Source organism: Phragmites australis, chromosome 9, assembly GCF_958298935.1.
Source record: "Phragmites australis chromosome 9, lpPhrAust1.1, whole genome shotgun sequence".
Taxonomy (NCBI): domain Eukaryota; kingdom Viridiplantae; phylum Streptophyta; class Magnoliopsida; order Poales; family Poaceae; genus Phragmites; species Phragmites australis.
In genome coordinates, this window is record NC_084929.1 from 31,919,555 (window position 1) to 31,946,448 (window position 26,894).

Sequence of the window (26,894 nt, forward strand, 5' to 3'; positions counted from 1 at the left end):
TTTATTTTCCTGTGGGCATCGCCGGGTCTACGTGGCGAGCGCCCGTTGGCTCCAGAAGGATAGAACATGTTCAAATGGATAACCAAGCAGTTGGCAGCCACCCTTCAGTTGCAGCAATCTGGCTGAACGCCTGGAGAAGAACACCACCAAGGAGGCCACTCTCCACCTGTCACTTGTTGCATCTAAGACCCAGACTGCTAGCTCAACGAGTGAGCAATGGCAACCATCAGCGCCGCCGGAGCCGTCACCCTCGTTGCCTGCGCCGCCGGAGCCAGGCCGTCACAGGCTCAAGGTAAGCTCGTCGTCTCGAGATCTTTCTAGTGCAGCCTGTATGGATATCTTTCTTACATGAGGGGAACGTCGTCAGTCATCTAGGGCAGCCTGTATGGATATCTTTCTTACATGAGGAGGTTGTTGCGCAACTGCAGGTCTGCCTCAGCTGAGAGTGAGAGCCCAGAAGGTGAGGTGCGGCTGCTCAAAGCGGCAGGACGGCGGCAAGGCGCCATGGGCTCCGGCCGGTGCGTCCCTGCTCGCCGCAGCGAGCGCCATGACAGCGTCCCCTGCGCTGGCGTTGGTGGACGAGCGGATGTCGACGGAGGGCACCGGGCTGAGCCTGGGGCTGAGCAACAACCTGCTGGGGTGGATCCTCCTGGGCGTGTTCGGCCTCATCTGGTCCCTCTACACCGTCTACACCTCCACGCTCGACGACGACGACGAGTCCGGCGGCCTCTCGCTCTGAATCCTTCCATGTTCTCGAGCTATTTCGCTCTGAATCCTGACCTGTGGTTTCGATCTGTGTATGCGAGTTCGTGCAACTGGCCCGAGACATGGCTGTCTGTGATCGAGTTGTTACATCCGATCCGAGATGTAATTACGAGTACTTAGTGGCTGGTTTCATGCATGGAGGTTTGAGGAGGTTATCATCCGTGAAACAAGTTGTGCTCATGCACTTCTGAATGAAAGTTTGGTTGGGTCGCTGAATATGACAAAGAATTTTCTGAAATCATTGAAGACAATGTTGTGAATGTTCACATGCAACGGCATTTGTACGCGTTTACAAGCTTGGGTTCATGATGTAATTGGGTAAGTAAGTAGCTTTTCCGGGTACAGAGAAAAACACAATCTCTACTATTTTAAACACGAGTTATTTTCCACGTTATTTATTTTCTAGCTCTCATCTCATATTTGAAAAATTTCAAAATAAACACATCTGATTGCAATTTATTATTTAAAAAATATAAAATTAAAATTTTCGAGGCTTCCCAGCCTAAACTGGGCCGAAAAGCTGGATCGGGCCGATCAGGCCCGTGGTGCTCAATTGCTCTTGTCGTCTTGTCTTCGCGACGCAGCGAGACCGACCGGTCGCCTCTTCCCCCACCTCGCAGGCCGGCTCAGACCCCTCGGCTCGCAAGCCGGCCACACGCCGATACCCATCACCACCCGCTCCCACGCCGGCCACGCACCATGCTGCCGCCGGCCGCCCGCCTCGCGGCCCGCCGCCTCCTCGGCCTCGCCTCCGCCTCCGCGTCAGAGTCCGCCGCCCGCTGCCTGGCTCCCTCTCCGGTTAGTCTCCCTCCGCCGAACCTATGCCCCGCCGTTCCCCCTAAACTAATCGTCTGATCTCTTCCAGATCGCCTTAGCCGGGTACGCCGCCGCTAGTGGCTCCGTCTCCAGGCCCTTCTCCACGGCGCTTAACTACGTGAGTACTCTCGGATCCGCTACCCCCGCGTTTGCCTGATCTGTTTGCTTCGGTGAGGATTGAGTTGAGTTGACGTGTTGTTTTGTTGTGCAGCACCTTGATTCGCCTGATAACAACCCGGACATGAAGTGGGAGTTCACCGAGGCGAACATGAGGAAGGTACCGACTTCCCTTGCCGTTGTTTGTGATTCGCGTGTAACGCTACTCACTAGATCAATTGGCTAGCTTTTGAAATTGTGTCGGATTTTTTTTTTCAGTCCTGTGTTTGGATTCTCATAGCCTCAGATATGGTCGCGACTCGTGAGGATAGCTTTTCCAGTGGCACTGTGATGTTATTGAATTGGCTGACACTCTTGGATGATGAAGTCTTTAAGTTTGGTTGGTTGTTGGTTATTTAGAAGGGAGAAAACTTTCCTTGCAATGTGACACCTTACCGATGAGCAAATGTAATAATAGCGGTGTGGCTTAATGTTGTAGCTCGTTGACCTGAGAATGGGCTTAGTGAATGCAGCTAATATTGATGGTATGAACCTTGTTAGCAGTGCACTTTAAATTATATGTTTCAATGTGGTTTCAGGTCAAGGAGATACTGTCCCACTATCCAAGCAACTACAAGCAATCTGGTATTATTCCGATGCTTGATCTTGCGCAGCAGCAGCATGGTGGGTGGGTGCCAGTTGCAGCAATGGATGCTGTAAGTTCAACTATATAAAATGTAGGACCCATTTTTCACCTTTAATATGATATTTTATGTTCCATCTGAAAAAAAAGTTGAATATTTTACTGACCTATAGTTATACATTGGTTCACTCGAGTACTTATACAGTTACATACTTCCATCTTAATCGTATAGCAGAAACTCCTGATTGCCCCTGGTTTCTTGTTTTAGCTGCTGTCATTTAGCCCTTTTTTGGACAATCTTCTTCCTGTTCACTTCTGCAAGAATCATGGTTGTTACGGCGGCCCACCACTTTCATAACTTTATAGCGCCATGATGCGTGGCGTGGCGACGTCATACACATGTGGCGAATACACACATTATAGTCTAGGATATTAGCAAATGCCAATGTAAATGTAGCTCAATGGTTATAGTCTAGGATATTAGGAAATGTAAATATAGCACAAAAGACAAATGACAATGTAAATGTAACACAAAAGACATAGAACTCAATGTCACTGTTGACGCAATACACAATAAAGATACCTCAATGTCACTATTACATGCTGATTCATAGATACCTCAATGTCAATGTCATAGATACATAATAGATGTAAAATGCAGATATACACAATATTTTTTGCAATTATTAATACCCTAAGGGGCTTAAATACAAAAATTTGTAATATAATTGAGGTTATATTGAATCAACGCGTAATATATTGAAAAACTAGGGGGTTTCTGCAAAATTTGCACCGCCCACCAAGCCTTTCGGCCCATGCCAACCCGCCAGCCCATCCCGGCCCACCTAGTCAACGTATATAAGGCTGGGGGGTTAGGGATTTCATCCCCCCAGCACGCTGCCCCGCCCGCTTTGCCCCAGCGCGCGCCGCTCCTCCCACCCTGCTGCCCTAGGTTGCTCCGCCCTGTGCCGCCGCATCCCTCGTGCCTCTCCCGCTCCTGCTCCAGGAGGGTGCCATGGCGTCGCCGTTGCGAGGAGCAAAACGCCGCCACGCCGCCATACCGTCGATATGGCGACGCCATGATAACTGTGGCAAGAATTATACTTAATTTAAGTTTTTCCTATGTGTCAAGTGAAATCGCATGTGCATATTGGGCACTTGGTTTAGCTACCTGTGCAGTGCCAATAATCTTGAATTCTGACACTTATCTTACCAAGAGTTACCTTAGCTCTTCTTCTACAACAACAACAACAAACAACAACAACAACAAAGCCTTTGTCTCAAGCAAGTTGCGATAGGCTAGAGATGAAACCCACAAGATCTAACTAAAAAGATGATGATAAAACAATAATAAATAAAGGTACTAATAATAGTAAAAAAGTAAGATTAATAACGGTGCTGGCAAACTTCTACTGGAAACAAATTTAACTACTGGCAAACTTAATATCTGTGTCGCCTAGGCTTCATTATCATATGTTTCAGTTTAACTGTTAAACGGGCAGGTCGCTATTCTCGTTGTTATGATGGTCCAACACTCACAGTCATGTATTTTCTTGTACAAGTAAAGTTACTGAATTTCCTTCAGTGTAGGAGAATGGGGGTTGACGGCCAATCGAAAAAAAGCATATTTACCATAATCAGTTGATATCTGTGTTTTAACTATAACGTTTTTTCTGCAGCTGATGCAGAAATTTGGAAATTTTCATGCGATAGCTTATATTATGCTCAGGGCATGTTATTAGATGAAATATTAAAAGTGGTTATCTTTTCTCACCATGACTTTTAGGTTGGTATCGCAGCAAGTATTGTAGTTTGCATTACAGACTGATCTGATGTATGTTATGATAAGCCGTGCTATTATCTGTTTGCCTCTCTATTGTTTTCCCTGTATTGGAAAACTTAACTTCCTATATTTTTCAGTATTCCTGAAAATGTTGTCTCTGTTTGTTCAGATTGCTAAAATCGTTGAAGTGGCGCCAATCAGGGTCTACGAAGTTGCTACATTTTACACAATGTTTAACCGGACTAAGGTTTCTTGATGCATTACTGCCTATTTTTGTTTTGTATGCATTGCTTCCCCCACTAGCATATCTTTTATACTATTGAGTTTTCCATTCCATGTAGGTGGGTAAATATCACCTTTTGGTGTGTGGAACTACACCTTGTATGCTTTGTGGTTCACGTGAGCTCGAAGAAACCTTGTTAAAGCACCTTGGAGTTAAACGGAATGGTTTGTATTTTCATCAGTACCTTATTCTGCTAACTAAGCATGCTACTCTCTGATTTGTTACCACTAACTTGTCCTGAGTCTCTGAGCTGGAACTTCGCTTGTTGTCTCCGCAATATCATTAAATTTTTTGTTTCCTTTGCAGAGGTGACCAGCGATGGTCTATTTTCTGTTGGAGAAATGGAGTGCATGGTAACACTGATCTACATGTTTATGAGATGCTGTTTCAGATACCTGCAAATAGTGTTTTGTAGTTGGTTTTTGTATGTTTACTTCAAGGAATGGTCTATAGTCTATTGTTGATTAATGATTTTAAAATGTTGGTTGTTTGTAATAGTTCTGTCAGAGCAACTGTTATTCACATTTCTACTGTGCATTTGCAGGGTTGTTGTGTTAATGCTCCCATGATTGCCGTAGCTGACTACTCGAAAGGTTCAGAGGGTTACTCATACAATTATTATGTAAGTTTATTTGCATGTTCTTAACTCTAAGATGGCTTGACAAAACTTAACTGTGTTTTTCTACCAAAACAGGACTTCACAAAATTTATCTGTGCCTTAACTTCGAGCTTCTTTTTCTGCATCTCTTTATTTTTAACAGGAGGACCTCACTCCGAAACGAGTTGTCGAGATTGTCGAGATGCTGAGAAGAGGAGAAACTCCCCCTGTAAGTATTACTTTAAGTATTACCCTTGGGCTAATGCGTCATTTTGATGACTGGATGACTTTTGCAGCGAGGCACACAGAATCCAGAGCGGAAAAATTGTGGCCCTGCTGGAGGAAGCACCACCTTGCACAGAGAGCCGAAACCTCCTCCATGCAGGGATCTAGATGCCTTGTAGATTTGCTTCGAAGCATTACGAGCACACAAATAAGTTGGCTCGCTTTGTATGGTGTGCAAGCTGCAAACAGCGGAAGGATGTGTTCTTTGTATCCTGAAGCTTTCTTTTGTTTCATCAATGAAAGCTTTCCTAACTTTTATTCTGCACCATCAGAGAAACGATCCATTGATTGACAATAAGATATTGTTGAGATGATATTCAGTGTCAAAAGCTTTGTATCTTGTCAACCGGTAAAAGAGCTGGACACCTGACAAACTGGGAGAATCAACCACCTTGCTGTTGTGCTATTCATTTTGTAGCCCGTGTTGTTACTTGTTTTCCATTTAAGCACGATATTCATACCCTTGTTGCATTTTGAATTCTGAGAATCAATATTAGATTTTCTAGAACGATAGTAGTGCTCGTGTGAATGTCTTGTACGGATCTCAAAAGGAACCGTTAGCAAATGCTTACAAAGTGGGTTACATTTATATGACGAGAATCTAAACAGAGCATGAAACTTGAACGATTTTGAGCTGTATTTTCAGTTTTTCATGGATTCGAAAAAGACCAAGAACAAACATAGCCCATGTTCTTTCCGGCAGAACATGAACAAAAGTTGGTCACGCTGAACATTTTTAAACTGTTTCTTACATAACGAAATTATTGTAAAATTCATGTTAAGTTTCACTTTGTAAACAATAAAATTCGAAGTGGCTTGCCTAATTTGAAGAGACTTGGACATGTTTGGATCTCTTGCTGGGACTGTGTAGCCTTGTCGAGCAAGGCTAGCTATTTGGTAGCAATCCAAAAAGCTTGCTTTGCCGGGCAAAGCTCGCTTAGCCCAGCAAGGTTTCCCTTGCCCGTGAAGGCTAGCCAAATCGGCTCTCTCGCACGGGCAAGGATTGCTTGTTGCCGCTTCTCCCTTATGCTAGCTCGAATCAACATCTTCATGTGTGGAGGAGCTCCTTATCACACAAAATGGTCTTTCTCATTAGGATCAAGCTCCTCTTCACCCGACTCAGTATCTTCCCCTATGGGATCGAGCTCCTCCTTGTCCGAATCTGCGTCTTCCCTATCAGGATCGAGCTTCTCCTCATGCCAATCGACCTCCTGACTCTCCGCACTGGAGATGAACATCCAGATTGAGCTCCATGCCACCGAATTGACCTCTCACACGGATGAGCTTGCGGTTTGGGAGAAGAACATGGGAGAGGAGAGATCGGGAAACCAAACGGATGTGTAAAATCTTGCCTTGCTCTGACGAGGGAGGCTTGGCTTGCACGAGGCGAGCTCAGCAAGGATCCAAACTGACCCTAACGTGCAAACGTGGAGCTTAAACCAAAAACTGGGGAACTGAGGGACCTGGGGGCAAATTTCTCCTCACCATTTCCCCTTCCCTAAACCCTCTTCCTCGCTTTACCTCTCAAAACCCTAGCCCCCTCCACCGAGGCACCGACAGCCTCCATGTCGCGCTCGAGCTCACTCTCCGAGCCCGAGGCGGGCATCTCCTGCTTCGCATCCTCCCTCCCCGGGTTCCGCGGCGTTCTCAAGCATCGCTACACGGACTTCATCGTCCACGAGGTCGCCCGCGACGGCGCCCTTGTCCGCCTCAGCTCCTTCGATCTCCCCACCGAGGTATCGGCCCCGCCCTGCAGTTTTCAGCTCACAATTGTGCACCGTCGATTCCATTCTCGCTTGCCATTCGTGGGATTGCAGTGCGTGGATGTGACAGAGGAGGAGAAGGCGGCGCCCTCGACCGACGCGGACCACTCACAGGCACTCGAGTCGTTCCGTGCGCTCTGCGGCGACGTGGACTACGATGCGGTGAAGGGGCTTCTCGAGAGGTCGGCGGCTGGTGGTGACAGTGATGTCTCACCGGTTATTCTCTCACCTGACGCCGACAAGGCTCATCGATCGGTCGGTCCAGTTCCTGGTTGCTATTGCCTGTGCAACTGTGTTGGGTGGAAATTTATGACATGGTGTTTGTTTGGTTCTAGGAGGTGCATAACTTCTTTAAGAGGAACTTCAAGTTCCTGGTCACGGACACGGTGGAACACAATGATGGGATTAAGAGGTGCATCAGGGTGCGGTTGGGGTCAGGAGCAGGTGGAGGGAGGGGCAGTGGTGGGAGAGGAAGGAAGAGGAAGAACATGGGTGGTTCGGGTTGGAGAGATGACAGGCCATATGATAGCAGAGGGTCGAGTAATTGGTCAGATCATGTCGGCAAGTTCCTAAGGTGATGGCATCCTGTTTGGTTTGTTTACTTCTGTTAATACTCCCTCCATTCAAGAATGTAAGGTGTATTTTGTTTCGAAAAAGTCAAACTTAATAAGTTTTGACCAACAATTAGTTAAATTATATGCATGTTTAGTATACAAACTTTATTTCAATAGATTTTTATTTCAAAGTACTTTTAATATGATGTTGATTTTATAGCAATCGACAACATATTATAAGAGAAATTAATGATCAAATTTACTTTTGATGACTTTTTCAAAACAAAATGCACCTTACATTCTTGAATGGAGGGAGTATTTAACTGCTGTTTGTATTGGAATGAGTTCATTTCACATGCATGACATATTTGATATGTTCTATTTGTTCAAACTTAGTAATGCGTATAATGTATCGGCACAGCGCTCTTGTATGGTTGTGCAGTAAAGAATATATGTCTAATTTTGCTTCTAACTATTGTTGTAACTGGAATTACCATTATGGGACATCGATCAGGTTTCACCTTTACAAAGAGAACAAGGACACACAAGAAGCATTAGGTGTGATAGGAAAAATGTTAGGACTTCAGGTATATTGTGGTTGCTGACTTAGCATTGTTTTTACATTTCTGTCTTGGATAGCTGGATTCACTTACATTCCATTGCTGTTGAATATTGATTATTTACTGTACCTTTTGCAGTCACGTTCATTTGGGTTTGCAGGGACAAAAGATAAACGTGCTGTTACTACGCAGCAGGTATGCATTGCTCAAGTTTATACCATCACAGTAGCACACTGAACTTTCTTGATTCAACTGTGGAGTTTCAGATTGGCTGAGATATGACTTAGAAGTGTGGAAGGAAGCACTTCAATGAGTTTAGTTGCACTTCAATGAGTTTAGTTGACACTACATGCTTACTATGGTTTTACAACTTATTACCAGATAGCTAATGGATAACATCTCTGGTCCTGAACTGCTTGTTAAATTCTTAATTTGCATGTCTTCTAAATGATATCATTAGTTTTTTCTATCTAAGATATTGGTTATGAGTTTTCATACTATGCTAGATTGTTTTCACTATTTGATAGGCTCGATATCTGTTCTTCCTATGTAAATAGTTTCTCATTCCTGTTTCATGGCTGCCTAATTATACATATAGTTATATTATCTCTCGATGGATGCTTTTCTGTTTTTTATTAGGTAACTGTTTTCAAGGTTCAAGCCAATAGATTGGCTGCTCTTAATAATCGGCTTTTTGGGATTAAAGTTGGAAACTTCTGGTACGTGATCAGCACTATCCTCTTATAGATATAACCATAATACAGTTGTACTAAAATGTTGATACTTTGGCAACTAACTAATCTTTTCTAGTTATGTGAAGGAGGGACTTGTTCTTGGTCAACTCATGGGAAATAGATTTACAATTACTCTCAGGTACTGTTTCTTCTGTTTATGCTTACAATTTAGTTTTTTAGTGTAACAAACTTTGATATTTTCCTGATACTAAATTGCTCATCACTTGACATGAATGCTTGTAACTTCTAAGACTAAGAGTATATCCATGCGACACACGAATTTGGGATCATGTTTGCAACATTCTATTGTTAGCATAACTGCATGAGGTTGTGTGCACTTGTGGCCTGTACTGTCTGCTATGATACTTCAGTCCACGTGCACCAGAACTTGTATATTTTCTCATTTAGGAAAACTGAACAAAAGGATATGCTTCCCTGCATTTCTTCAGGGGTGTTGTTGCAGAATCTGAAGACATAATAAAAACTGCTGTTGATGGCTTAGGAAAGAATGGATTTATCAACTACTATGGTTTGCAGGTATAATTTCGGTAGCATTTCTTCATGCTTGAAAACCTATTCCCCTGTTATTTCTGAAGCTCATTGAGTTTATCTATTTCATCTGCTTAGCGTTTTGGAAGTGGTTCAGTACCAACACACCTTGTTGGGGCTGCTTTGCTTAGAGGAGAGTGGAAGACTGCTGTAAACTTGATTCTTGATCCAAGGGAAGGAGATATCCTACAAATATTTTATTTGCATCCAATTAGGAGTTGTATGTTGAGTTCTGCCAACTTTTGTTAAACATAACTTAGTATTTCGAACAGCGTGATGACATAAATGAGGCACGCAAACACTACAAGGAACATGGTGACATTGATAAGGCACTGAGGAACTTACCTCGACACCTTGTAGCTGAGAGGGCTATAGTAAGTTTAGTTTCTTTTTTTTACATATCCTGGTATTGATTGAACAAGTGTGGCCTTTTAATTCTATCTTCCTTGTGTAAACCACATTGCTTTGTGCATTTATACTGATTCATTTCTTATGTTCCATTGTTTCCATGTTTCCAGCTTCAATGTTTGAAGAAATGCCCTGGTAACTATCTACAAGCACTAAAGGGTATACCAAGAACATTAAGAATGATGTATGTAACATCCTTTAAGTCATATTTTATTCCATGTTTCTTGATGTTTAACGATAACTGCAAATTGATGTACATCCTTTTAGAATCATGCTTCCTAGCCCAACTTGCTTGGGACAAAAGGGCCTTCTTCTTGTTGTTGCAATGTTGTGTTTTTTCCCTCGTAAGAATATGGTCTTTAATAATAACTGTACCTCTCTGCCCAGCTATGTATTTGCACGATGCATTTCTTTGTTAGTGTTGTCAATTGTCAAGCCATTTCATCACAGCTTACACATTTAGCATGGTTGTCTCACATCTTTTAGCATTTCTAAGGTTGTTACCATGTCCTATTCTATTTCCTAAATGATCGCCAGCTATGGTGTATATTTGGTTAGTCTGTAGTTGGTATTGGTTCATATTACTGTATATTTTCATGTCACTGTTCTGCCAATTGAGTTTTGTTGAACGATACCCATGTTTTCTTGCTACTTCTAAAATTTCTTTTGAATATTCCATGTAGGTATGTACATAGTTACCAAAGTTACTTGTGGAATCATGCGGCCAGCATGAGAGTGGAAAAGTATGGTTAGTCTACATCCTTCTTCTACTACAAGTTTTAATAAAATCATTATATAATTGACATTTTATGGCAAACTTTTCCTTTAGTCATGCATAATTGTCTCACAAATAATTTTCATCCTTTTTCCATATGATAACTAGTACTTCTACAGGCATTTCACAGGTTGTAGAAGGTGACTTAGTTTATAACAAAGAATGCCCTCCTGGAGAAGGAACTTCAATAGATACTTCAGAAGCTGATGATGGCAATACAAATTCATCTGAGATTGATCTATGTTCTGAAGCACAACCAGAAGAAGCTATCCAGTCTATGAAGGTTTGCTATAGAAGCATGGCGTACATTTTCATACACAAAAACTCCTTTTAAAGATCCAAATCAGTCGCCTTTTATTTCTTTTGTAGAAAGTTGACTCTGAAGATTTATTAAAGGAGGTCTACACATTTGATGATGTTGTCCTTCCTTTGCCTGGGTAATTACCAATTCTCTTGTACTTGTACATTCTATTTTATTTATGTTTATTTATGTTTGTTTGCAGTTCTCAAGCATTGTTTCCTGGGAATGAAGTTGCTGAGATTTATCATGAAATGGCTAGAAAGGTAACACTATTCTACAGTGTGTATTCTACAGTGTGTATTCAGATGTTCTTGCTTTTATAGCTGAAATTTGTGTAGTGTTGAGTTTTCTGTACAAGCATTTTGTGCTTTTCACAAACTTAGATACCAAGATGCGGGTCTAGTACATAACCAAAGTCCAAACCAACATTTGGACTAGGTTAACTATGGAACAAGCATTTTGTGTAGAGTTTCCCCTTTTTATTTGTGTATAAATTCTTTACTACTTCTGTATGGTGACCATCACACCAAACCATTGTTAATTTTGTTGATTTTAATATCTACAATGAAAAAGGTTAAGTTGTGGAATTTACGGCGTTAGCAATTTAGCGTTTTGATTTGAATTGATATCATGCTGATGCTGGTGTCAACTCAGAATTATTGTTTTACTTAACAGGTTTATTAGGAAATATGTTACGAATCACATAACATGTTTTGAGTGAAGGTCGTGACAAAACAAATGTAAATATTTTGAATTTTGTTTTCATGTCTCAGGATGGCATTAGCTTGACAGAGAATGCTCATGGTGTCAAGTGAGTTTCTTTATGTAGCTTGGTATGCTTGTTTTTAATCTGCAACTTCATATCCTAATTGTTATGTCTTTAATGCAATAACTATTTCTAAGGGAGTTTTCAATCACAAGCATGAAAGGAGGTTACCGTCGGGTGTTCCAGCGGCCTATTGATTTTGAGTGGTATGTGTAAATCCACCATCTCCTTTTACCATGCCCAAACATTCTTACCTTTTGGTTCCATGGGTTTGCTTGGTCTCAATTTGTTTCTTGCACAAGGAACTTTGGAGGCATAACACAAGGAACGCTTGTTCCGTCCATTAAAATGCTTTAATATGACTGCAGGGAACTCATGACTTACACGGATGACAGTTCATCTTTAGCAGAAACTGATTTGGATATTCTGTCCGGAACCAAGCCTACAGAAGCAAATGAGCTTGTTTCTAGTGGGATTTCTGACCACCAGTCACAGGATAAGTTGGAAAGGCCTTCAGATACATCTGTGCCAACTAATGGAAGTAGCTTCCTAGAAAATAAGCCTATTGGCAGCCCAGATACACTACCGAGAAAATTGGCCATAAAATTAGCATTTACTTTACCAGCATCATCTTATGCTACAATGGCTATTAGGGAGCTGCTGAAGACTTCGACCTCAGTATGATTCTACTTATTTTTCTGATTTCACCATTTATATGTAGTTGTTTGTTACTTAGAAAATGTCTTCGTGAATCTGTTTCATAATCTTCTTGACCGCCTGCAGGTTGCATATCAGAAAACACTCAACTGCTAAATTTTGGTACCGAAGTCAATTATCATTCTGATCCGTGATCTCATCTTTGAGGTGGTGACCTAGTTAAAGCACTTAAGCTACACAAATAGGTACGTTGTTTGGAAGACTTATTTTCATAGCTCTTAATTACATGGCAATGCTTGTGCTCCTAATTCCTGATTCGATGTTTGCAGCTAGTGATTCGATTAGCTCAGTTGGAAGTCCAGATGATCTCGAGGGGCCTGTAGTCTGCACTGGTAGTATTTCCCTATTGCTTTTCAATGCTGCCCGTTTGGTGTAACAAATGGTATGCCTATTCAAAAGCGTTTCACTGGGCTGGATAATGTGTTGGGATATTTGAACTATTAAGCGGCATGCCATTATAAAGCTTGTATAACTTAAAATTTCATTTTCAATAATGGAATCAGGCTATAAAACTGATGAAGTTTTGGTTAATGGTGACGTAATCTACAGGACAACACTAATCTTTTCCAATGCACCATGTATCATTTCAGCCAATTAACGCCAACTCAAACCGGACAGACGCCATGGAAATTGTTCAGTCCCTTTTCAGTCAGAAAAACTTCAACTTGTATGTCATGGCTTGGGTGAGTGATTATCCATGAAGGCCTCCAGGCTCGTCGCCTACAAACCACCCTGTCCTGAACGGTAACCATCCTGCCATGTTGTGTCTTATTCGGCACCGGCAGAAGAGTGATGGCCTAAGGGAATTGACTGACCTGATAGATCGAAGGGCAAAGACAGCGCACGGAGCTTGGCAGGATTTCTATCTGCGATTGGTGGGTGCGCCTCCATCTCACCATCTGGGCGGGGCAGAAAGAAGGCGCGGAGGTTAGTCGGCGGTGCGGCTGGGCCACCTCGGTGTAGGGGGCGCCAGCCGTTGTCAAGCAGGGGAGAGAGGCTTAAGTCGTTGGAGACGAGCACGCTGTAGCTTTTGCTACTTCTGATACCATCTCAAGTGAAGGAGCTTCTTCCACAGTTTTCGTCGCTGTTATGCTCGTAGGAAAGCAAATAAGTTCCCTTGTTGATTCTATGGCGTGGACTTAGGGTGTGTTTGTCCGAATTTTTTTAGCAGTTCGGTAGATCTATATAATCTCAGAAAGCGTGTTTAATTATTTGAATTTATTGATATAGCGAATGTAAATATACGATTTCATCTTTATACAAATAATCAATTATAACCTCAACTTCTACATTCGCCCACGTAATCTTAAATTTACCTAAGCAAACAGAAACTCAACACAGTATGTTCAAATAAATACAAACTAAATAATTATTTTAATAAATATAATTTCATTCAATTTATTTATACAATACAGCTTAAAAAACCTTATCGACAAACCAAACACATCCTTCCTAAATGAGCTCGGACTGCCCAAATTGGTATGGACTGTCCTAACCGGTAAGTCCCCACGAGGTTTCTGGAACAAGAGTCACAACACTGAAGACCACTGAACCCATAGGGGCTGGACGCACGCACTCCCAAGAGAAATGGATCACCAAAAGCTTAAACGACAACCATAATGCCACACTAGCTGTAAGTACATAATCTCATTTTATTATACCGGTTTATCAGGTGCGCAACTGCTAGCTCTACAAAGACATAACGGAAATCCGGAAATACATCTCAGTATACAGGAAAAAGCCTAGGATCCTGCACATGCCGAACGACCAGCAGGACATGCATAATCTAAAGCATAATTTCAATGTTCCCTCCAATCTCCGCTTAAAACAACAATAGGAAACATGCCCTAAGTCAGGTGCTGGATCTTGCGCCTCAGCCACAGGGCCCGCACGTCACCACCGAGCGAGATGAATATCTCCCGGTTGCCCTGCTGTAGGAAGACATCAGGGGCAACCGATTTCTCCACCTGCGACAGCTCAACCATGCCGTTCAGGATCTGAATGCATTTCGATATGCTGTAGCTGTCCTCATGCTTTGATAGTTGCCAGTCATGGTTTGAATTTTTGTAGTTTGCAGAGTCATCCATCACCCGGTCATTGCTGTTCCTCTTGGAGCAATGCCATGAACGAGGCAGCGCCTGCCACTGCGACACTGCCTGCGGGAATACATGTGCATCTCTACTTGAGGCTCTAAGATGAGGTGGGGTTTGGTGGAAAGAAGACTCCTTGGAGATAGGTGATTGTAGACGAGGTGAACGCTCCACGACAAAGTCATGTTCACCCTCACTATGATCCAAATCTGCACCAGTGTACAGATAGCGCTTACTATCTTCAGCCATTATACCTTCTGCCATAGGGAAACAATCATTAGCTAGTATATAATAATAGCATAATGAGAACTTCATATAGGGGCATGTACTGAGAAAAGATCATCTGAATCATTAGAATAGTTTGTGAATGTATATATGAGAGCCATTTCTTAGGTACCATTTTTCCCAAAAGGATTCTGGCAATCTTCACAACGGCAAAACAAAGAGCACCCGGTCCCCTCCTGTTCATAACAATGAGTTTGATAATTATGCTGTACCCAAAGCTTTACGAAAGTGTTTGAGATAAAGATGATACCTGGTAACAATCACAGTATTTCTTTAGGCAACTTGATTTCTTGCAGTTGCAACCTCGCCTTGGTGGAGTTGAAGAAGAAGAATGGTGAGCATCTTCCTATAGGTGACAAGAGTATTGAAGTTATAATAAATCAAACAGAAGTTCAAACAGTGTGACATCATCAAACTGAGTGGATAACAACCATAGCTTCAGCATTAGCCTCAGATCTCCTATTAATTTTCAGTGACATACGCTTCTGTCTTGAAAGTAACACCTTGCGCGTAGTCTGAACTGTTTCTGCATAAGCATCTTTGTTGAAACATGGTTGGCATCCACACTTTTCAGAACAATAACCACCTCCAGCAAAACATGGGCAATAGCTGCAAATGCAAACGATGATAATATATGATTTATTGGATCAGCAAAGCATTCATAATCTTAGTGCCAACTGACAGTGACTAAGTGGAGTAAATCTCTACTATATAAAACACGAGTTGGTTCTTGTGCCATCCCTCCCCTTGCTAAAAAACCGCTAGAAAAACCTCACTCGCCTGAAAAAACCGCACCGTCAGAGAAAACCGCACGAAAAAAATCAGCCATCCACCGAAACCCCGAACCGCAACACTCGAAGCAGATCTACGTTCCGGCAAGTCGTGGCGAACCCAGGGTGCTAGGATGCCTAGGAACCCTCCTACGCAAACAATTAGCTAGTGGAAATAAAAATAGTAAATAATACCTGACATGGCAAGGAAATTAAAATACACCTCCAATGGTAACAAATTAGGAAACCTAGCTGCAGAATAGCACTGCAAGCTAACCCGAAGTTCTTATGATATCGACTAAATACTAATATTAACATAGCTCTATATAACAGCCAGGTTCCCACATCTGATGCATTCCACACAATTGCGCCTTGAAGTAGACCGAAGGCCCCGAACTAACCCAGTTGAAGCCAAACCCTACATCATCTCCCTCTGCCTCACCCCAAAAAGGCCATCGCCGCTGCCTCTCTTATACCTCCCACCTCTCTTCACCTCCCTCCCTCCCTCCCTCCCTGTAGTGCTCCGGGGCAGCGAGGGAGAAATCGAGTGGCGGTGGCGGCGCTCCTAAGTTATCCCTCTCCTTGTAGTAGGACAAGCAGAAATATGGCAGAGACAGAAAGGAAAAGGGGCAAACGTGCTCCGGGGCAGCGAGGGTGAACTCGAGTGGCGGTGGCGGTGCTCATAAGTTGCTCCTCTCCCTCTCTCGATTCGAGGCAATGGCTGCTAGGGCCTTCGACCTAGTCGAGCACCCGACGCCTGCCCAAGCAACACCCAACTCCATCAGTTGGTCGTTTAAGTCTGGAAATCCAGACGGAGGGTCATGGCATTCACCCCAGGTTGACTGGACTCCTAGGTGTTGACCAGGTAACATACTCATAACTACGAATTCCATATATTTCACAATTTCATCAATGGCACATACTGTCAAATAAACTCCGAACAAGTACGGCTTGTTTGGTTTATGCCAAAATTTGCCCTACCAAAATTTGGCTAGCCAAAAAAAAAAAAGCTAGCCAAGGTTTCTTCTGCCGACGATTTGGTCAAGGATTGGAAAGAAATGAATGGGATATGAGTATGACTAACAGGGCATGGGTTTGCCAAAATTTTGGCAATCATCAAGTGAGTGCCAAATTTTGGCAAGCTTGTTTTGGGCATCAACCAAACAAGCCCTAAATTTTCCACCATTTAACCTAATAGTGTTTCAATCTACACTGTTTGTTGCATAGAGCAGTAGAATAAGAAGGTATTGCTTCCATCTCAAGAGGAAAATAATAACCATGACTTCCACATTAGCTCTTGCAGGTTGATCACATAGGTCTAGGTTGTGCTACATTGAGCTCCGAGGTTCAGAGTAGTAATAGAGGCAACCTAGGGCACTGAAGTAATTGAATAATGGGCAACAGCGCAAACAGATGCTAAAAACGTTTTCAGCATGATATTTTTGGATTTTATTTCGAAAACAACACCACTAGACTCAAATTTCACATATACCTGGAATTTACACTGCCAACCAAGACAAGCAAGCTGCAACCTGTTGAAAGAACTACACCAGAGAACTAGACAACAAACTATAAATGAACTCCTGAATATACCCTCTGATTAGACGGAACCAGACCAGCATCACCACTCAACAATCTCCTTTCTCTACTGCCAAAATGGATGCAAATCGCATAGCACCCAGCATTTCCTTCCCTCACTCTCCCCTTAATCGAATGCCTACGATTTTAAATCACCATAGGAAAAACGGACTCCACCCTGAGACTGACCAATAAAATGGAAACAAAATCAAAGCAACGGCGGGTTCCTTACAGCTTCAAGCATCTGGACTTCTTGCAGGCGCAATGCTTGCACCCGTTCCCATCCGCAGCCTCCTCCACCCTCTGCCTGCTCGAACACCAAACCCCACAAATCAGACGACCGAAAAATCCCCACGACACACCCAAATCAAGAAACCACAGTCCCCCAGGTCCGGGGCCGAACCCTCACCGCTTGGGGTTCGGAGTGAGCGCGAGCTGGTTCATGCTGCACGGCTCCGCCTCGGCAGCTCCAGTGGCAGGCGGCAGCGAGGCCTGGGTCTCAACGGTATCCGGCGGGGGCGCCGCCGGCGACGGCGACGGCGGCTTCACGGAGATCGGGGTGGCCTCCATGGGAGCACGAGAGGGGGGAAGGGAGAGGGGGTGCGGTGCGCTCACACACGGGTCCGGGGGAACCCCTCTTTTAGACTGAGGGGTGGGCCCACTCGCAGGGCCACCCTACTGGGTTTCGTTTGCCTTTTCTTATTTTTTTGGGGAAAATTTGCCTTTTTCTTGTTGGGGTTGGCTTTGGAATTTTTGGATAGCTTCGATATGGTAGGGATTTAGTTTGAGAGTTTCTAAGTTTTGAATCCTTTTGTATCTTCCTTTTCTTTTGATGGGTCCGTTTGGTTAGGGATTTTGTTTGGGACTTTGTAAATTTGAATCTTTTACGTTTTTGCCTTTCTTTTGGATGGATTCGGTTTGTTAGGAATTTGGTTTGGGAGTTTCTAATCTTGAATCCTTACATTTTCGTCTTTTGTTTTGAGGGTTTTGGTTTGTTAGGGATTTTGTTTGGGAGTTTGTGAATTTGAATCTTTTAGGTTTTTGCCTCTCTTTTTTTTGGATGGGTTCGGTTTGTTAGGGATTTGGTTTGGGAGTTTCTAAGTTCGAATCATTTATGTTTTCAGCTTTTCTTTTGTTGCGTTTGGTCTGTTAGGGATTTTGTAAATTTGAATCTTTTACGTTTTTGCCTTTTTTATGGGTTCGGTTTGTTAGGGATTTATTTTGGGAGTTTCTAAGTTCGAATCATTTACGTTTTCAGTTTTTCTTGGACGTGTTCCGTTTGTTAGTGGAGAATTGTTGTCTGCTGGACTTCTCGCCCGAGCAAAAACAGGTGACATCTCCTAATAAGTTTGCTCATTTAACTTTCCATATGTCTCAAGATTCATAATAGATACATAATGACCATGGAATTTTGCTGGAGAAGTTCCATTTGTACACGTATGACAAGACTTCTAATTCGAATTGAGAATTGAGATAGTTTCGTTTGGGTACTCTCATATGTTCAAAAATTATTTTGTTGGCATGTATCAGCTTTTCCAACTTGAATCTCTTTGCATCTTTTTTATCTACAATTTATAATACATATTGTCCACTTTTAAGAGAATACTACGAGAATCGACCAATTTTCAATTCTCAGTAATTGTGCTCTTAAGTGCAAAGCCCTGGGCCAAGTTTATACAGAAGAGAGAACATTACGGTTCAGTAAATTAAAGATAAATTTCATTGCAAATTCTTGTTAATGGGACAAGTGTTTTTGTAGTGCAGTGATAAAGTAACGCACCGTGGCACCATCTTTACTTTTTTAGCGCAGTTAGTGACATGGCACGTTACTTTCTTTCTTTCGAGGAGTTACAAAGTATGAAGCGTTGTCGTTTCCTTACTTAAAACTTTTCAAACAAAGCATTGGACTTCGCTTATCAAGCACGGAAGTCTCGCGTTTGTCACAGTATAATAAAGCACGGTTCTAAAATCTCACCACAACGGATGTAAATCAAACTAGTAAAATTTTGAAATGCACGCTCAAGAGAAGCTAATCAGATGTAAATTTTCAGAAATGTAATTTACCACTATCAGATGTAAATCAAACTAGTACCAATCGTAAGACTAACGATCGCGCCACCCATGATTTAGGTTGCGTTTGGTTAGGATTCGAGTTCTCGAAGAACGTTTCTCGGAGGCAGGTGATTCTGAGAATCAGAGAAACGCATCTAAAACTGTTTTACGTTTCAACGAGAATCACATTACTGTTTGGTTGCGAGAAACTGAAATCGGTCCAGAATCGGAGGTGATTCTTGCAACCAAACGGGGCCTTAGCTCATCACCCTCTTTGGACTCAACTGTTTCATGACAGTCCGCAACCCAGCCACGCCACCCATCTGCTTCAGCAGATTTGGAGGAAGGGCCTTGATGATCTGCTGCATGTACGTGTTGCTGTTCGGATTTACATCCTTCGTGATCGGTATGTTCTTCATCACCTTGGCAATTCTCTTGTACTCCTCCAGCATGTCCATCACATCTCTCACGAGCCTGCCAGATCCCCGCGCGATCCGGATGATCCGTGACTCGTTCATCAGCTTTGGGTTCGTGCTGTCAAGCTCTACAAGTAGGCAAGAGTCAAATGAGTTTCAGTCCTAGTTACCGACGAGAAGGCCTTGCGCTAGCTCACCTTCATCTGTCATGGAATCCATGATCGTCATGTACCGCTTAATCTTTGCTTGGCCTTCCTTCTCCTTTCCTTTTTGCATCAGCTCGGCACTAAATCCAGGCAACATAGAGAAGAGCTGCAAGATCAAAAAATTTATAATGAACATCGATCAAATCTTGTTGGTGCTTTTGTTATTATAACATCGATCACGGTAGATACTTCAAATCTTGTTCATTCTTAAAAACGTTATAACAGAACTGCAGATCGGTCAAATTTTTCGTCATGATGGAGAATTTCATCTGAAACTAAACACAATTACACAAGAAACAAATATAATAAGATTTAACCATACTGAAACGATAAAAGGATAGTTAACCTGCCCAAGAGGACCCATATTCAGAAGATTCTGGAACATCTCAAACAGAAGTCTGAGAGTGAAGGTTCCTTGAGTCAGCTTCTGCACAAGCTCCGGTTGTTGATCAGCAGGCATAACATCCTGGATCTTGTTTATCAAGCCAGACAAGTCTCCCATGCCTGCCAAATACACGAAGTTAGGTAAACTAGAAAGAAGAATCACCAAGTTAGTATTGAAATTATTTTGCTGACCTAACAAACGGCTAACAAATGGTTTCACATCAAAAACCTCAAATTCACCAATGTGCTCTCCAGTTCCGATAAATATCACAGGGCTTTTTGTAGCTGCTACACTGAAAAAGAAAAGACAAGGGTCAAAAGAAAAGGTCATTATAATTGATGAGGATTTAATAATTAAGTATTTTTACTAGAAATATGTTATATCCTGAAGACAGATCACTATCGTACATGTGTCTTTTATCTAACACGATATGTTTCATAACCACTATGAGGTAAATAAGATATGTGCTGATATTCCAGATAGTTCATCGTGTTCTACACGAAAACTATCCCTGAATCAAGAAGGAGTCCTCGAGATATTCATAAGTAATATATCAGGAAAGGTTACCCTCAGAGACTTCGAGTACGGTATGGCTCATCGACCTGACTATATAAGGAGGAGAGCGGATACGTCCAAATGGGAGGAGAGAAAGGGAAGCAAGGTTAGAAGCCAGAAGTCGGACAAGTAATATGAAGCAAGCCTAGTCGAATAGAAGCAGAAGCAACCCATTATGATCCGTAGCAGATTTGAGCTACGATTAGATTCATCTGACAATAACTTTAGGATTTATAACATGTGAAAACTCATCGAGATCCTTAAGTTTAGATCTAGACACACGACTATTGTAATTATCTTCTCTTGAGATTAATCAAGTCAGAATATGATATATGATTATTATCCTAAAGGATACCTAAACCTATATAAAAATCTCGTATACTTCTCTTCGATACAGAGTTGATGACCAGGTATCTCTATTTTAAATGCATAATTGACTTTACCGAACGTCGACAATAACATCACTTATTTATAATATCCCAGGGATCCTTAACTAAGCACAGTATAATAAAAATATAGTCGAGCATATATGTAACAGTTTGAACTGTTTCTTGCACGCTAAAATGTGCAGCCATCGAAAAACTGAAGTAGTTGCATTTTCTTGTGTGAACTAATATGCCACGGATGATATGCTACTTGCTAAAATAAAATGCAATTCTATACAGAACTATATGGGGGTGGGGGGGGGGGGGGTTAACCCGCAAGAGAATGAAGGCAAATAACCCCCCAAAAGAAGTATTTAAGTGTTCAGCTCAGGCTCTTTGGAACTTACAAGCAATATGACACAGGAAATAGAACCTGGTGGATTATGCAAGTTTTTTAAAAATAAAGAGTTATACTAACGCGCTAAGTGCACCCCCGCCTTTCGCATGACCATCCATTTTTGTAACAATCACTGCACCAACGGAAGCACTCTGTTTAAATGCTTGTGCCTGATCAAATGCAGCCTGACCAATGCTACCATCCATCACAAATATCACCAGGTCTGGTTTCTGCATAGAACGAAAATAAGGTTTGTTAAATTCTCATTAGGAGTGCAAAGCCACATCGGTTATATTGGAGATTACAAAAGTGGGAATACCGTTGCTTCTGAAACTTGACGCATTTCTTCAAACAGCGCAGCTTCCTGCTTGTGGCGTCCACTTGTATCAACAATAATGAGATCACATTTTTCATTCCTGAACCTCTCCACACCCTCAACAGCAATTTTTACAGGATCTGATTCCGTGTAGCTGAAAAAACAGCAAATTTCTTCTCTGTAAATTTTGGATACAGGTATTTAACCAAGAAACGAACTTGTTGACTTTAAGCACCTTCCGTAGAAAGGTATCTTGGCTTTTGTTGCATTCTGTTTCAACTGATCAAAAGCACCAGCTCGGAATGTATCAGCACAAACCAGTGCAGGATTAAACCCCTTCCTCCGATGATATTCTGCATACTTGGTACAGGTAGTGGTTTTTCCAGAACCTACAGTAATGAAATGTTACACAGTGAAAAGGAAACTTCTATATTGCAACTTAGGAAAGAACATGAGAACAATGGTAAACAAAAAAACATTGGCATTACTCGGAGATAGGAAAGGAAGAAGGGAAATATCACGTGACAACTCACAACTACAAACCAATAAACAAACAGAAAATAAAACATGACTGCCACTGATACCTTATAAATTGGGTCTAGCACCTACAGCTAGCTGCGCAAATGCCTGAACAAATTCTATCACAAAAAAAAAAAAATGCAATGTATCTACCTAGATATCCATCTCAGAATAGAAGTGAGGACTCCTGTTGGTACAGCATTAGTTATGAAGTTGCATATCACCAAGAACTCAACTTGCAGATAAGAGCACAAGGCAAAAAATTAATCTAAGATATCAACACTACCTGTTTATATTGGTGCTATGTTATCGTAGTTTTAAATAAATCGTCAAAGTGATCCAAATCACAACCCTTTCTACGGTTCTACTCCCTGTAGTACATAGTCGCATAAATTCGCTTGAACACAGACGAAGGCTTCGAAATAACAACCAAAGGTACTAACATTCACAACATATATCTAATCAGCTTCTAAGGTACTCAATAAAAACATGAAAACAAAACAGCTCTATGAGGGCCGGCATTGTTGCTTCTCAAACACCACCTCGTATTCAGTTGTTCAAGGTTTTGAAAACCGGTAACCTGTACTCGACCAGTCGCCCACCTAGTAGCAATTTTGCGGTACAATAGCGCCAATTATGCAGCCTAAGCCCATCTGCAAAAGAAGCTGCAAAATCTAGAAATCCAGTGGTATAGTGATTTGCGGACTATTGTAGCGTATGTTTTTATGTCCAACAGAAACTGTATTAGTCCCAACAGGGATATGGCTGGACCAACACAGGGAAACAGGAGAAGCAAATATGCGGATTACTGTAGCGATCCTAACACTATTCCCTGAGCATGCCTGTGGGCCTGAGTGGAGGAGGAGAGTAAGAGAAGGTAGTAAATAGGGTAGCTGTTGGAGATGAAAAAAATAAACAATACCATAATAATGTTAGAGGATAGTATAATAGTGTTATAGAGGATGAATTTTTAAATATCTATTGAAAATTACCTAACTGGCTAACAAGTAGAAGCATCCGCTCCTTGTTCACGGCCTAGTAGACCCGTTTTCAAAACACAGATCGGTTGTTCAATAACACAAGAAGCAGACATGCATCCTTAATCTTCTACAGTGTGTATATGGGTACATCCAAGCTCCAATATATGGGTATTGGTATGCAATGACAAAATCCCAACACTAGACCTAGAAGGCCAGGTAAAACGGAACAAGCATGGCGGCTGAATCATACTAACCCTGCAAGCCGACGAACAATACGACGCTGGGCTTTCCTTTTCTTGGGGTGAAGGACGGCTTCCCCGGATCCAGCATTCTGCACAGCTCACTGGATACGGCCTACAAAATCACCACGGCAACAGAGATATCAATTTTCCGAGTTCTGGCTTGTGACAGTGGGAGGCGGCCGGGGAAAGCGAGCGAGGGGAGCGAACCTGCTGTATGATGCGGCGCTTGTTGGTGCCGGCGGCGAGCGCCTCGAGGTTGACGATCCTCCTGATGTTGGCTTGCAGGTCGCGAACCGTCCCGAACCGGACGTCGGCCTGCAGGAGCGCGCGCGAGATCTCGTTGAGGCAGTCGGAGAGGACCTTCTCGTCCACCACCGTCGCGTCGTTCATCCGCTTTAGCGCGTGGGAGATGCTCCCGCCCAGCTGCGCGAGCACCATCTCGACCGGCCGACGGGGTTCCGTCTCACCTCTCTCCTCGACGGGGACGACGGGTGAGCCGACGGACCGAGCCGCGGCGGCCCTTTCCCGAGAGCTGGAGGCGGCGCGCGGTACGATCAGCGATGTGGCGGGCTGGCCCTGGCCGTGCGCCGCCGTGAGGCTGCCAACGCCAACGAGCGGGGGCTTGAGCTGCTGGGTCAGGTGATCAAGGGATCGGATCGATCTACTCCACGGAAGAAGGCGAATCTGGGGTCGAGAGACCTTTACCGCTACGACCGGATCAGGAAACGACTCGGATTCTCCAAACGGCCTGGGCTCCGCGCGGCTATCGGCGGCCGAGTCCGCGTCGTGTCCGTCCGTCCGATGCGAGTCGGAGAGCCGGAAAAAAAAAAGATCGCGGGCGAGCTGCTTCCCGCCGCTGCGGCCAAGTTCTTCCACACGCCGGCGTCTATGCCGCTGACCCCGCCGCACTTGCGGGGGACTACCAGGCCGCGCCGGGAAGCAAACGCGAGGGTGGGTTCTTGGTTCTTCTTCAACTAACCAAGCAAGGGCCAAGAACAACAGCCGCCCGGTCGAGAATGGCGAGGGCGCGTGGTGCTCCGAGGAGGCCGGCGGTGCTCGACGGGGAGGGCCTCCACGTCGGGCGTAGCCTGTTGTTCTCGTACAAGCCCAAGAACAAGAACGGTGAGAGCTCCGAGTGGTACAACGTGGGAATGCACTTGATTTAAAATGGAGGCCTGGAGGGAGCTCCTGACCTCAAGCCCTCGATGGCTAAGTTCTGGGTGTAAAAAGGCCCTTTAAATCCAACATACATGGGCGTAAAAAGGCACCAATTAACTAGGTGAGAAATCAACATAACTTTGCTCTAACTCTCACAGAAACGGCACGGGTCATAGCAAATTGAGAAATCGTGGAAAATATGCACACAGCTCACCACATGCATGCTCCCACTGTGAGTAGTCAGCCATTTGGTGTGAAGACAGGAGATCAAAATTAAAATGGGAGATGCTAGCGCCGGGATGCTCTAATAGTCCGTTGCATCATCTAGAAATAACGTTTGTAATATCTGAAGTCAATATTTGCAATATAAAAAAATATATCAAAATAGCTCATTGTATACATTCGATTCTGAGAGAAATTTTCACCGCAATATCCCGTTATATTACATGCATACAATAAAATCACAAATTGACTATCTTTTTCTACGTGGTAGAACTAAAATATCTTGAAAATCGTCAAAGCGAAATCTTGTATCTACTTTAATGAACTAAAAATAATAGATTTATATGAAACCGCGTAGAAATACGCATAGCTTAGAAGAGCGATCAATTATATCCAGTAGTCATGTGATTTGAACACTACTAACACTCCCACCATTATCTATAAAGATAAGATAATATTGCATGTGTTTCACTGATACAATCGAAATATGTGAAAAGTAACTTGAGAAGCATATCAACCTCAAGTTCTTGTATGCTCATGAATTGCATAAAATGAATAAAATAAATGTAATACATACCAAATTATGTGAAAATCTTACAGATTTATTCAGTAAGTCTCTTCCTGCTTCTAGTTTTGAAAGATGTATTCGTAGCATTAGGATGATGAGGTTGAGAAAATTGCACATTTCAGGAGAGAATTTTTCACACAATACTGATACAAGGAACTAAATCTTAGTCAAAAAAATTAAATACCCAAAGTTAATCATAAAGATTATATGAAGCATTTTAGGTAGATTGTACTTTTTTCTTTTAAATGAGTTTTTCTGAAGTTTATCATGATAAGATTTTTAATGAGGCAATTTGTATAGCCATATCGCAAGCTAGGTACTATTTCTTCTAATTTTTTCACTAATTTTTTGAATTTTTTTGATAAAGCATATGTATTTCGTGAGAAGTACCTAAGGAAGAGTGTTAAGACACATGGAGTTTTATAACTGAATGTAGGTCTATCTCGATCTCTTAAAAGATTCGATTGGGTTTTTAGCACTATATATAAGACATAATCTTTTATTATAAACACAGATAAATAAAGAGAAATCTTTTCTTCTATATGGTATCTTTTTTTCTAATTGTTCATCGTTAAAATCTCTGAACGCTCAATAGCAGAGATTCCTCAACTGTTTTCACGGATTCTCCGAGGATGGACGTCTGGATGTATTTCTGCGTGAATCTTTCTTTCAGGTTAACACAACGTTACTCTTTTTTTTAAGAGCAGGATCGAGAAGCTGGGCCATGGATTCGAGTCCGGGCGGGTAGCCTACTCAGCAGGAGGTCTTACCAATGGAGCTGAGCTAGGTTCGCACAACGTTAGTCTTTTCGAAGTCTATTTCCTTCGAGATGCTTGTTCATCGAGGTCGTAGTTCTTAAAATATTTTTCACACCACACTTGTAGATTAGTGTGGTGGAAAATGATTAGTTCATGTTTGAAACACAGTAACTCATTGCAATTTAGTGGGTATTTAGATGAAGTTCGAGTTCGATTTCTCATAGTAATAACGGGGAAGAATTAATTCTCGCATCCAAATTTGGTCTTAAGTGACCGTAGCATGTCATTTTGTGGATTATGTCGCTAAACCTTCTTGAATACAATGCTTTGTTGGTCTATAAATAAGTTGTCATCCGGCTTGCAGCACAATGGTTCAATTTTCCTGTCACCCTGGAGACGGACTGCTTGGTGGTGGTCGCCAACCCACCGGACAGGTCGCTGGTGGCCCCGGTGATTGCAGAAGTGAAGCACAAACAGCAGGACACTCGGCTTTGGTGGTTAAGAAGATAGGACGGACTAGTAATTACACTAGGATAAAAGTTACAGACATTATAGGTACTTGCAACATAATAATACAGAATTACAGCTACCAGTTGCAAATCTTAACAGACAACTAACTTATAGCAAGAATGCACT

General features: G+C 42.6%; 5 protein-coding genes across 7 annotated transcripts; 3 read left to right on the forward strand and 2 right to left on the reverse strand.

Annotated features, from left to right (window-relative positions):
- Positions 1-91: 91 nt before the first annotated feature.
- Positions 92-1,003, forward strand: LOC133929190 (photosystem II reaction center W protein, chloroplastic-like). The gene is made up of 2 exons (XM_062375841.1): positions 92-292; positions 429-1,003. Exons 1-2 carry the CDS (start codon positions 217-219, stop codon positions 737-739), a joined length of 387 nt encoding a protein of 128 aa, XP_062231825.1. The 5' UTR covers positions 92-216; the 3' UTR covers positions 740-1,003.
- Positions 1,004-1,341: 338 nt separating this feature from the next.
- On the forward strand, positions 1,342-5,615 carry LOC133929188 (NADH dehydrogenase [ubiquinone] flavoprotein 2, mitochondrial-like). Of its 2 annotated transcripts, XM_062375838.1 has the most exons (11): positions 1,342-1,563; positions 1,631-1,699; positions 1,793-1,858; positions 2,277-2,393; positions 4,273-4,350; positions 4,445-4,550; positions 4,693-4,739; positions 4,931-5,008; positions 5,148-5,213; positions 5,281-5,418; positions 5,469-5,615. In XM_062375838.1, exons 1-10 carry the CDS (start codon positions 1,465-1,467, stop codon positions 5,386-5,388), a joined length of 834 nt encoding a protein of 277 aa, XP_062231822.1. In that variant the 5' UTR covers positions 1,342-1,464; the 3' UTR covers positions 5,389-5,418; positions 5,469-5,615. The 2 variants fall into 2 exon arrangements, with proteins under 2 accessions (XP_062231822.1, XP_062231821.1); XM_062375837.1 differs by having other exon boundaries at positions 1,343-1,563; positions 5,281-5,615.
- Positions 5,616-6,430: 815 nt separating this feature from the next.
- LOC133929191 (multisubstrate pseudouridine synthase 7-like) lies at positions 6,431-12,912 on the forward strand. Of its 2 annotated transcripts, XM_062375843.1 has the most exons (20): positions 6,434-7,005; positions 7,087-7,287; positions 7,368-7,606; positions 8,101-8,173; positions 8,285-8,341; positions 8,786-8,865; positions 8,957-9,019; positions 9,330-9,417; positions 9,508-9,610; positions 9,700-9,803; positions 9,948-10,021; positions 10,521-10,585; positions 10,732-10,895; positions 10,982-11,049; positions 11,116-11,176; positions 11,687-11,724; positions 11,817-11,885; positions 12,048-12,357; positions 12,463-12,581; positions 12,666-12,912. In XM_062375843.1, exons 1-19 carry the CDS (start codon positions 6,835-6,837, stop codon positions 12,490-12,492), a joined length of 2,058 nt encoding a protein of 685 aa, XP_062231827.1. In that variant the 5' UTR covers positions 6,434-6,834; the 3' UTR covers positions 12,493-12,581; positions 12,666-12,912. The 2 variants fall into 2 exon arrangements, with proteins under 2 accessions (XP_062231826.1, XP_062231827.1); XM_062375842.1 differs by having other exon boundaries at positions 6,431-7,287.
- A 1,116-nt stretch (positions 12,913-14,028) lies between these two features.
- Positions 14,029-17,741, reverse strand: LOC133929192 (CRC domain-containing protein TSO1-like). Its single transcript, XM_062375845.1, has 6 exons — positions 17,529-17,741; positions 17,352-17,426; positions 15,203-15,380; positions 15,022-15,117; positions 14,884-14,947; positions 14,029-14,743 (listed from the first exon to the last, which is right to left on the reverse strand). Exons 1-6 carry the CDS (start codon positions 17,687-17,689, stop codon positions 14,244-14,246), a joined length of 1,074 nt encoding a protein of 357 aa, XP_062231829.1. The 5' UTR covers positions 17,690-17,741; the 3' UTR covers positions 14,029-14,243.
- Positions 17,742-19,428: 1,687 nt separating this feature from the next.
- Positions 19,429-24,228, reverse strand: LOC133928153 (signal recognition particle subunit SRP54 2-like). Its single transcript, XM_062374408.1, has 9 exons — positions 23,760-24,228; positions 23,565-23,664; positions 22,047-22,200; positions 21,815-21,965; positions 21,577-21,725; positions 20,370-20,470; positions 20,140-20,297; positions 19,785-19,899; positions 19,429-19,715 (listed from the first exon to the last, which is right to left on the reverse strand). Exons 1-9 carry the CDS (start codon positions 23,988-23,990, stop codon positions 19,429-19,431), a joined length of 1,446 nt encoding a protein of 481 aa, XP_062230392.1. The 5' UTR covers positions 23,991-24,228.
- Between the last annotated feature and the right edge of the window lie 2,666 nt (positions 24,229-26,894).

What these genes read in the sequence shown, in the direction of transcription:
- LOC133929191 (XM_062375842.1), top strand. Translation starts at nt 6,835, where the DNA reads ATGTCGCGCTCGAGCTCACTCTCCGAGCCCGAGGCGGGCATCTCCTGC. An exon ending in ATTAAAGTTGGAAACTTCTG is followed by an intron (nt 8,866 to 8,956) that starts GTACGTGATCAG and finishes AATCTTTTCTAG; the next exon opens with TTATGTGAAGGAGGGACTTG. An exon ending in ATCATGAAATGGCTAGAAAG is followed by an intron (nt 11,177 to 11,686) that starts GTAACACTATTC and finishes TTCATGTCTCAG; the next exon opens with GATGGCATTAGCTTGACAGA.
- LOC133928153 (XM_062374408.1), bottom strand. Translation starts at nt 23,990, where the DNA reads ATGGTGCTCGCGCAGCTGGGCGGGAGCATCTCCCACGCGCTAAAGCGG. An exon ending in AGCGCCGCATCATACAGCAG is followed by an intron (nt 23,665 to 23,759) that starts GTTCGCTCCCCT and finishes GTGATTTTGTAG; the next exon opens with GCCGTATCCAGTGAGCTGTG. An exon ending in GGATTCCATGACAGATGAAG is followed by an intron (nt 19,716 to 19,784) that starts GTGAGCTAGCGC and finishes GCCTACTTGTAG; the next exon opens with AGCTTGACAGCACGAACCCA.
- LOC133929188 (XM_062375838.1), top strand. Translation starts at nt 1,465, where the DNA reads ATGCTGCCGCCGGCCGCCCGCCTCGCGGCCCGCCGCCTCCTCGGCCTC. An exon ending in GCTGCCTGGCTCCCTCTCCG is followed by an intron (nt 1,564 to 1,630) that starts GTTAGTCTCCCT and finishes GATCTCTTCCAG; the next exon opens with ATCGCCTTAGCCGGGTACGC. An exon ending in TTGGAGAAATGGAGTGCATG is followed by an intron (nt 4,740 to 4,930) that starts GTAACACTGATC and finishes GTGCATTTGCAG; the next exon opens with GGTTGTTGTGTTAATGCTCC.
- LOC133929192 (XM_062375845.1), bottom strand. Translation starts at nt 17,689, where the DNA reads ATGGAGGCCACCCCGATCTCCGTGAAGCCGCCGTCGCCGTCGCCGGCG. An exon ending in AAGTCCAGATGCTTGAAGCT is followed by an intron (nt 15,381 to 17,351) that starts GTAAGGAACCCG and finishes TTGCATTTGCAG; the next exon opens with CTATTGCCCATGTTTTGCTG. An exon ending in AGGCTAATGCTGAAGCTATG is followed by an intron (nt 15,118 to 15,202) that starts GTTGTTATCCAC and finishes TGTCACCTATAG; the next exon opens with GAAGATGCTCACCATTCTTC.
- LOC133929190 (XM_062375841.1), top strand. Translation starts at nt 217, where the DNA reads ATGGCAACCATCAGCGCCGCCGGAGCCGTCACCCTCGTTGCCTGCGCC. An exon ending in CAGGCCGTCACAGGCTCAAG is followed by an intron (nt 293 to 428) that starts GTAAGCTCGTCG and finishes GCGCAACTGCAG; the next exon opens with GTCTGCCTCAGCTGAGAGTG.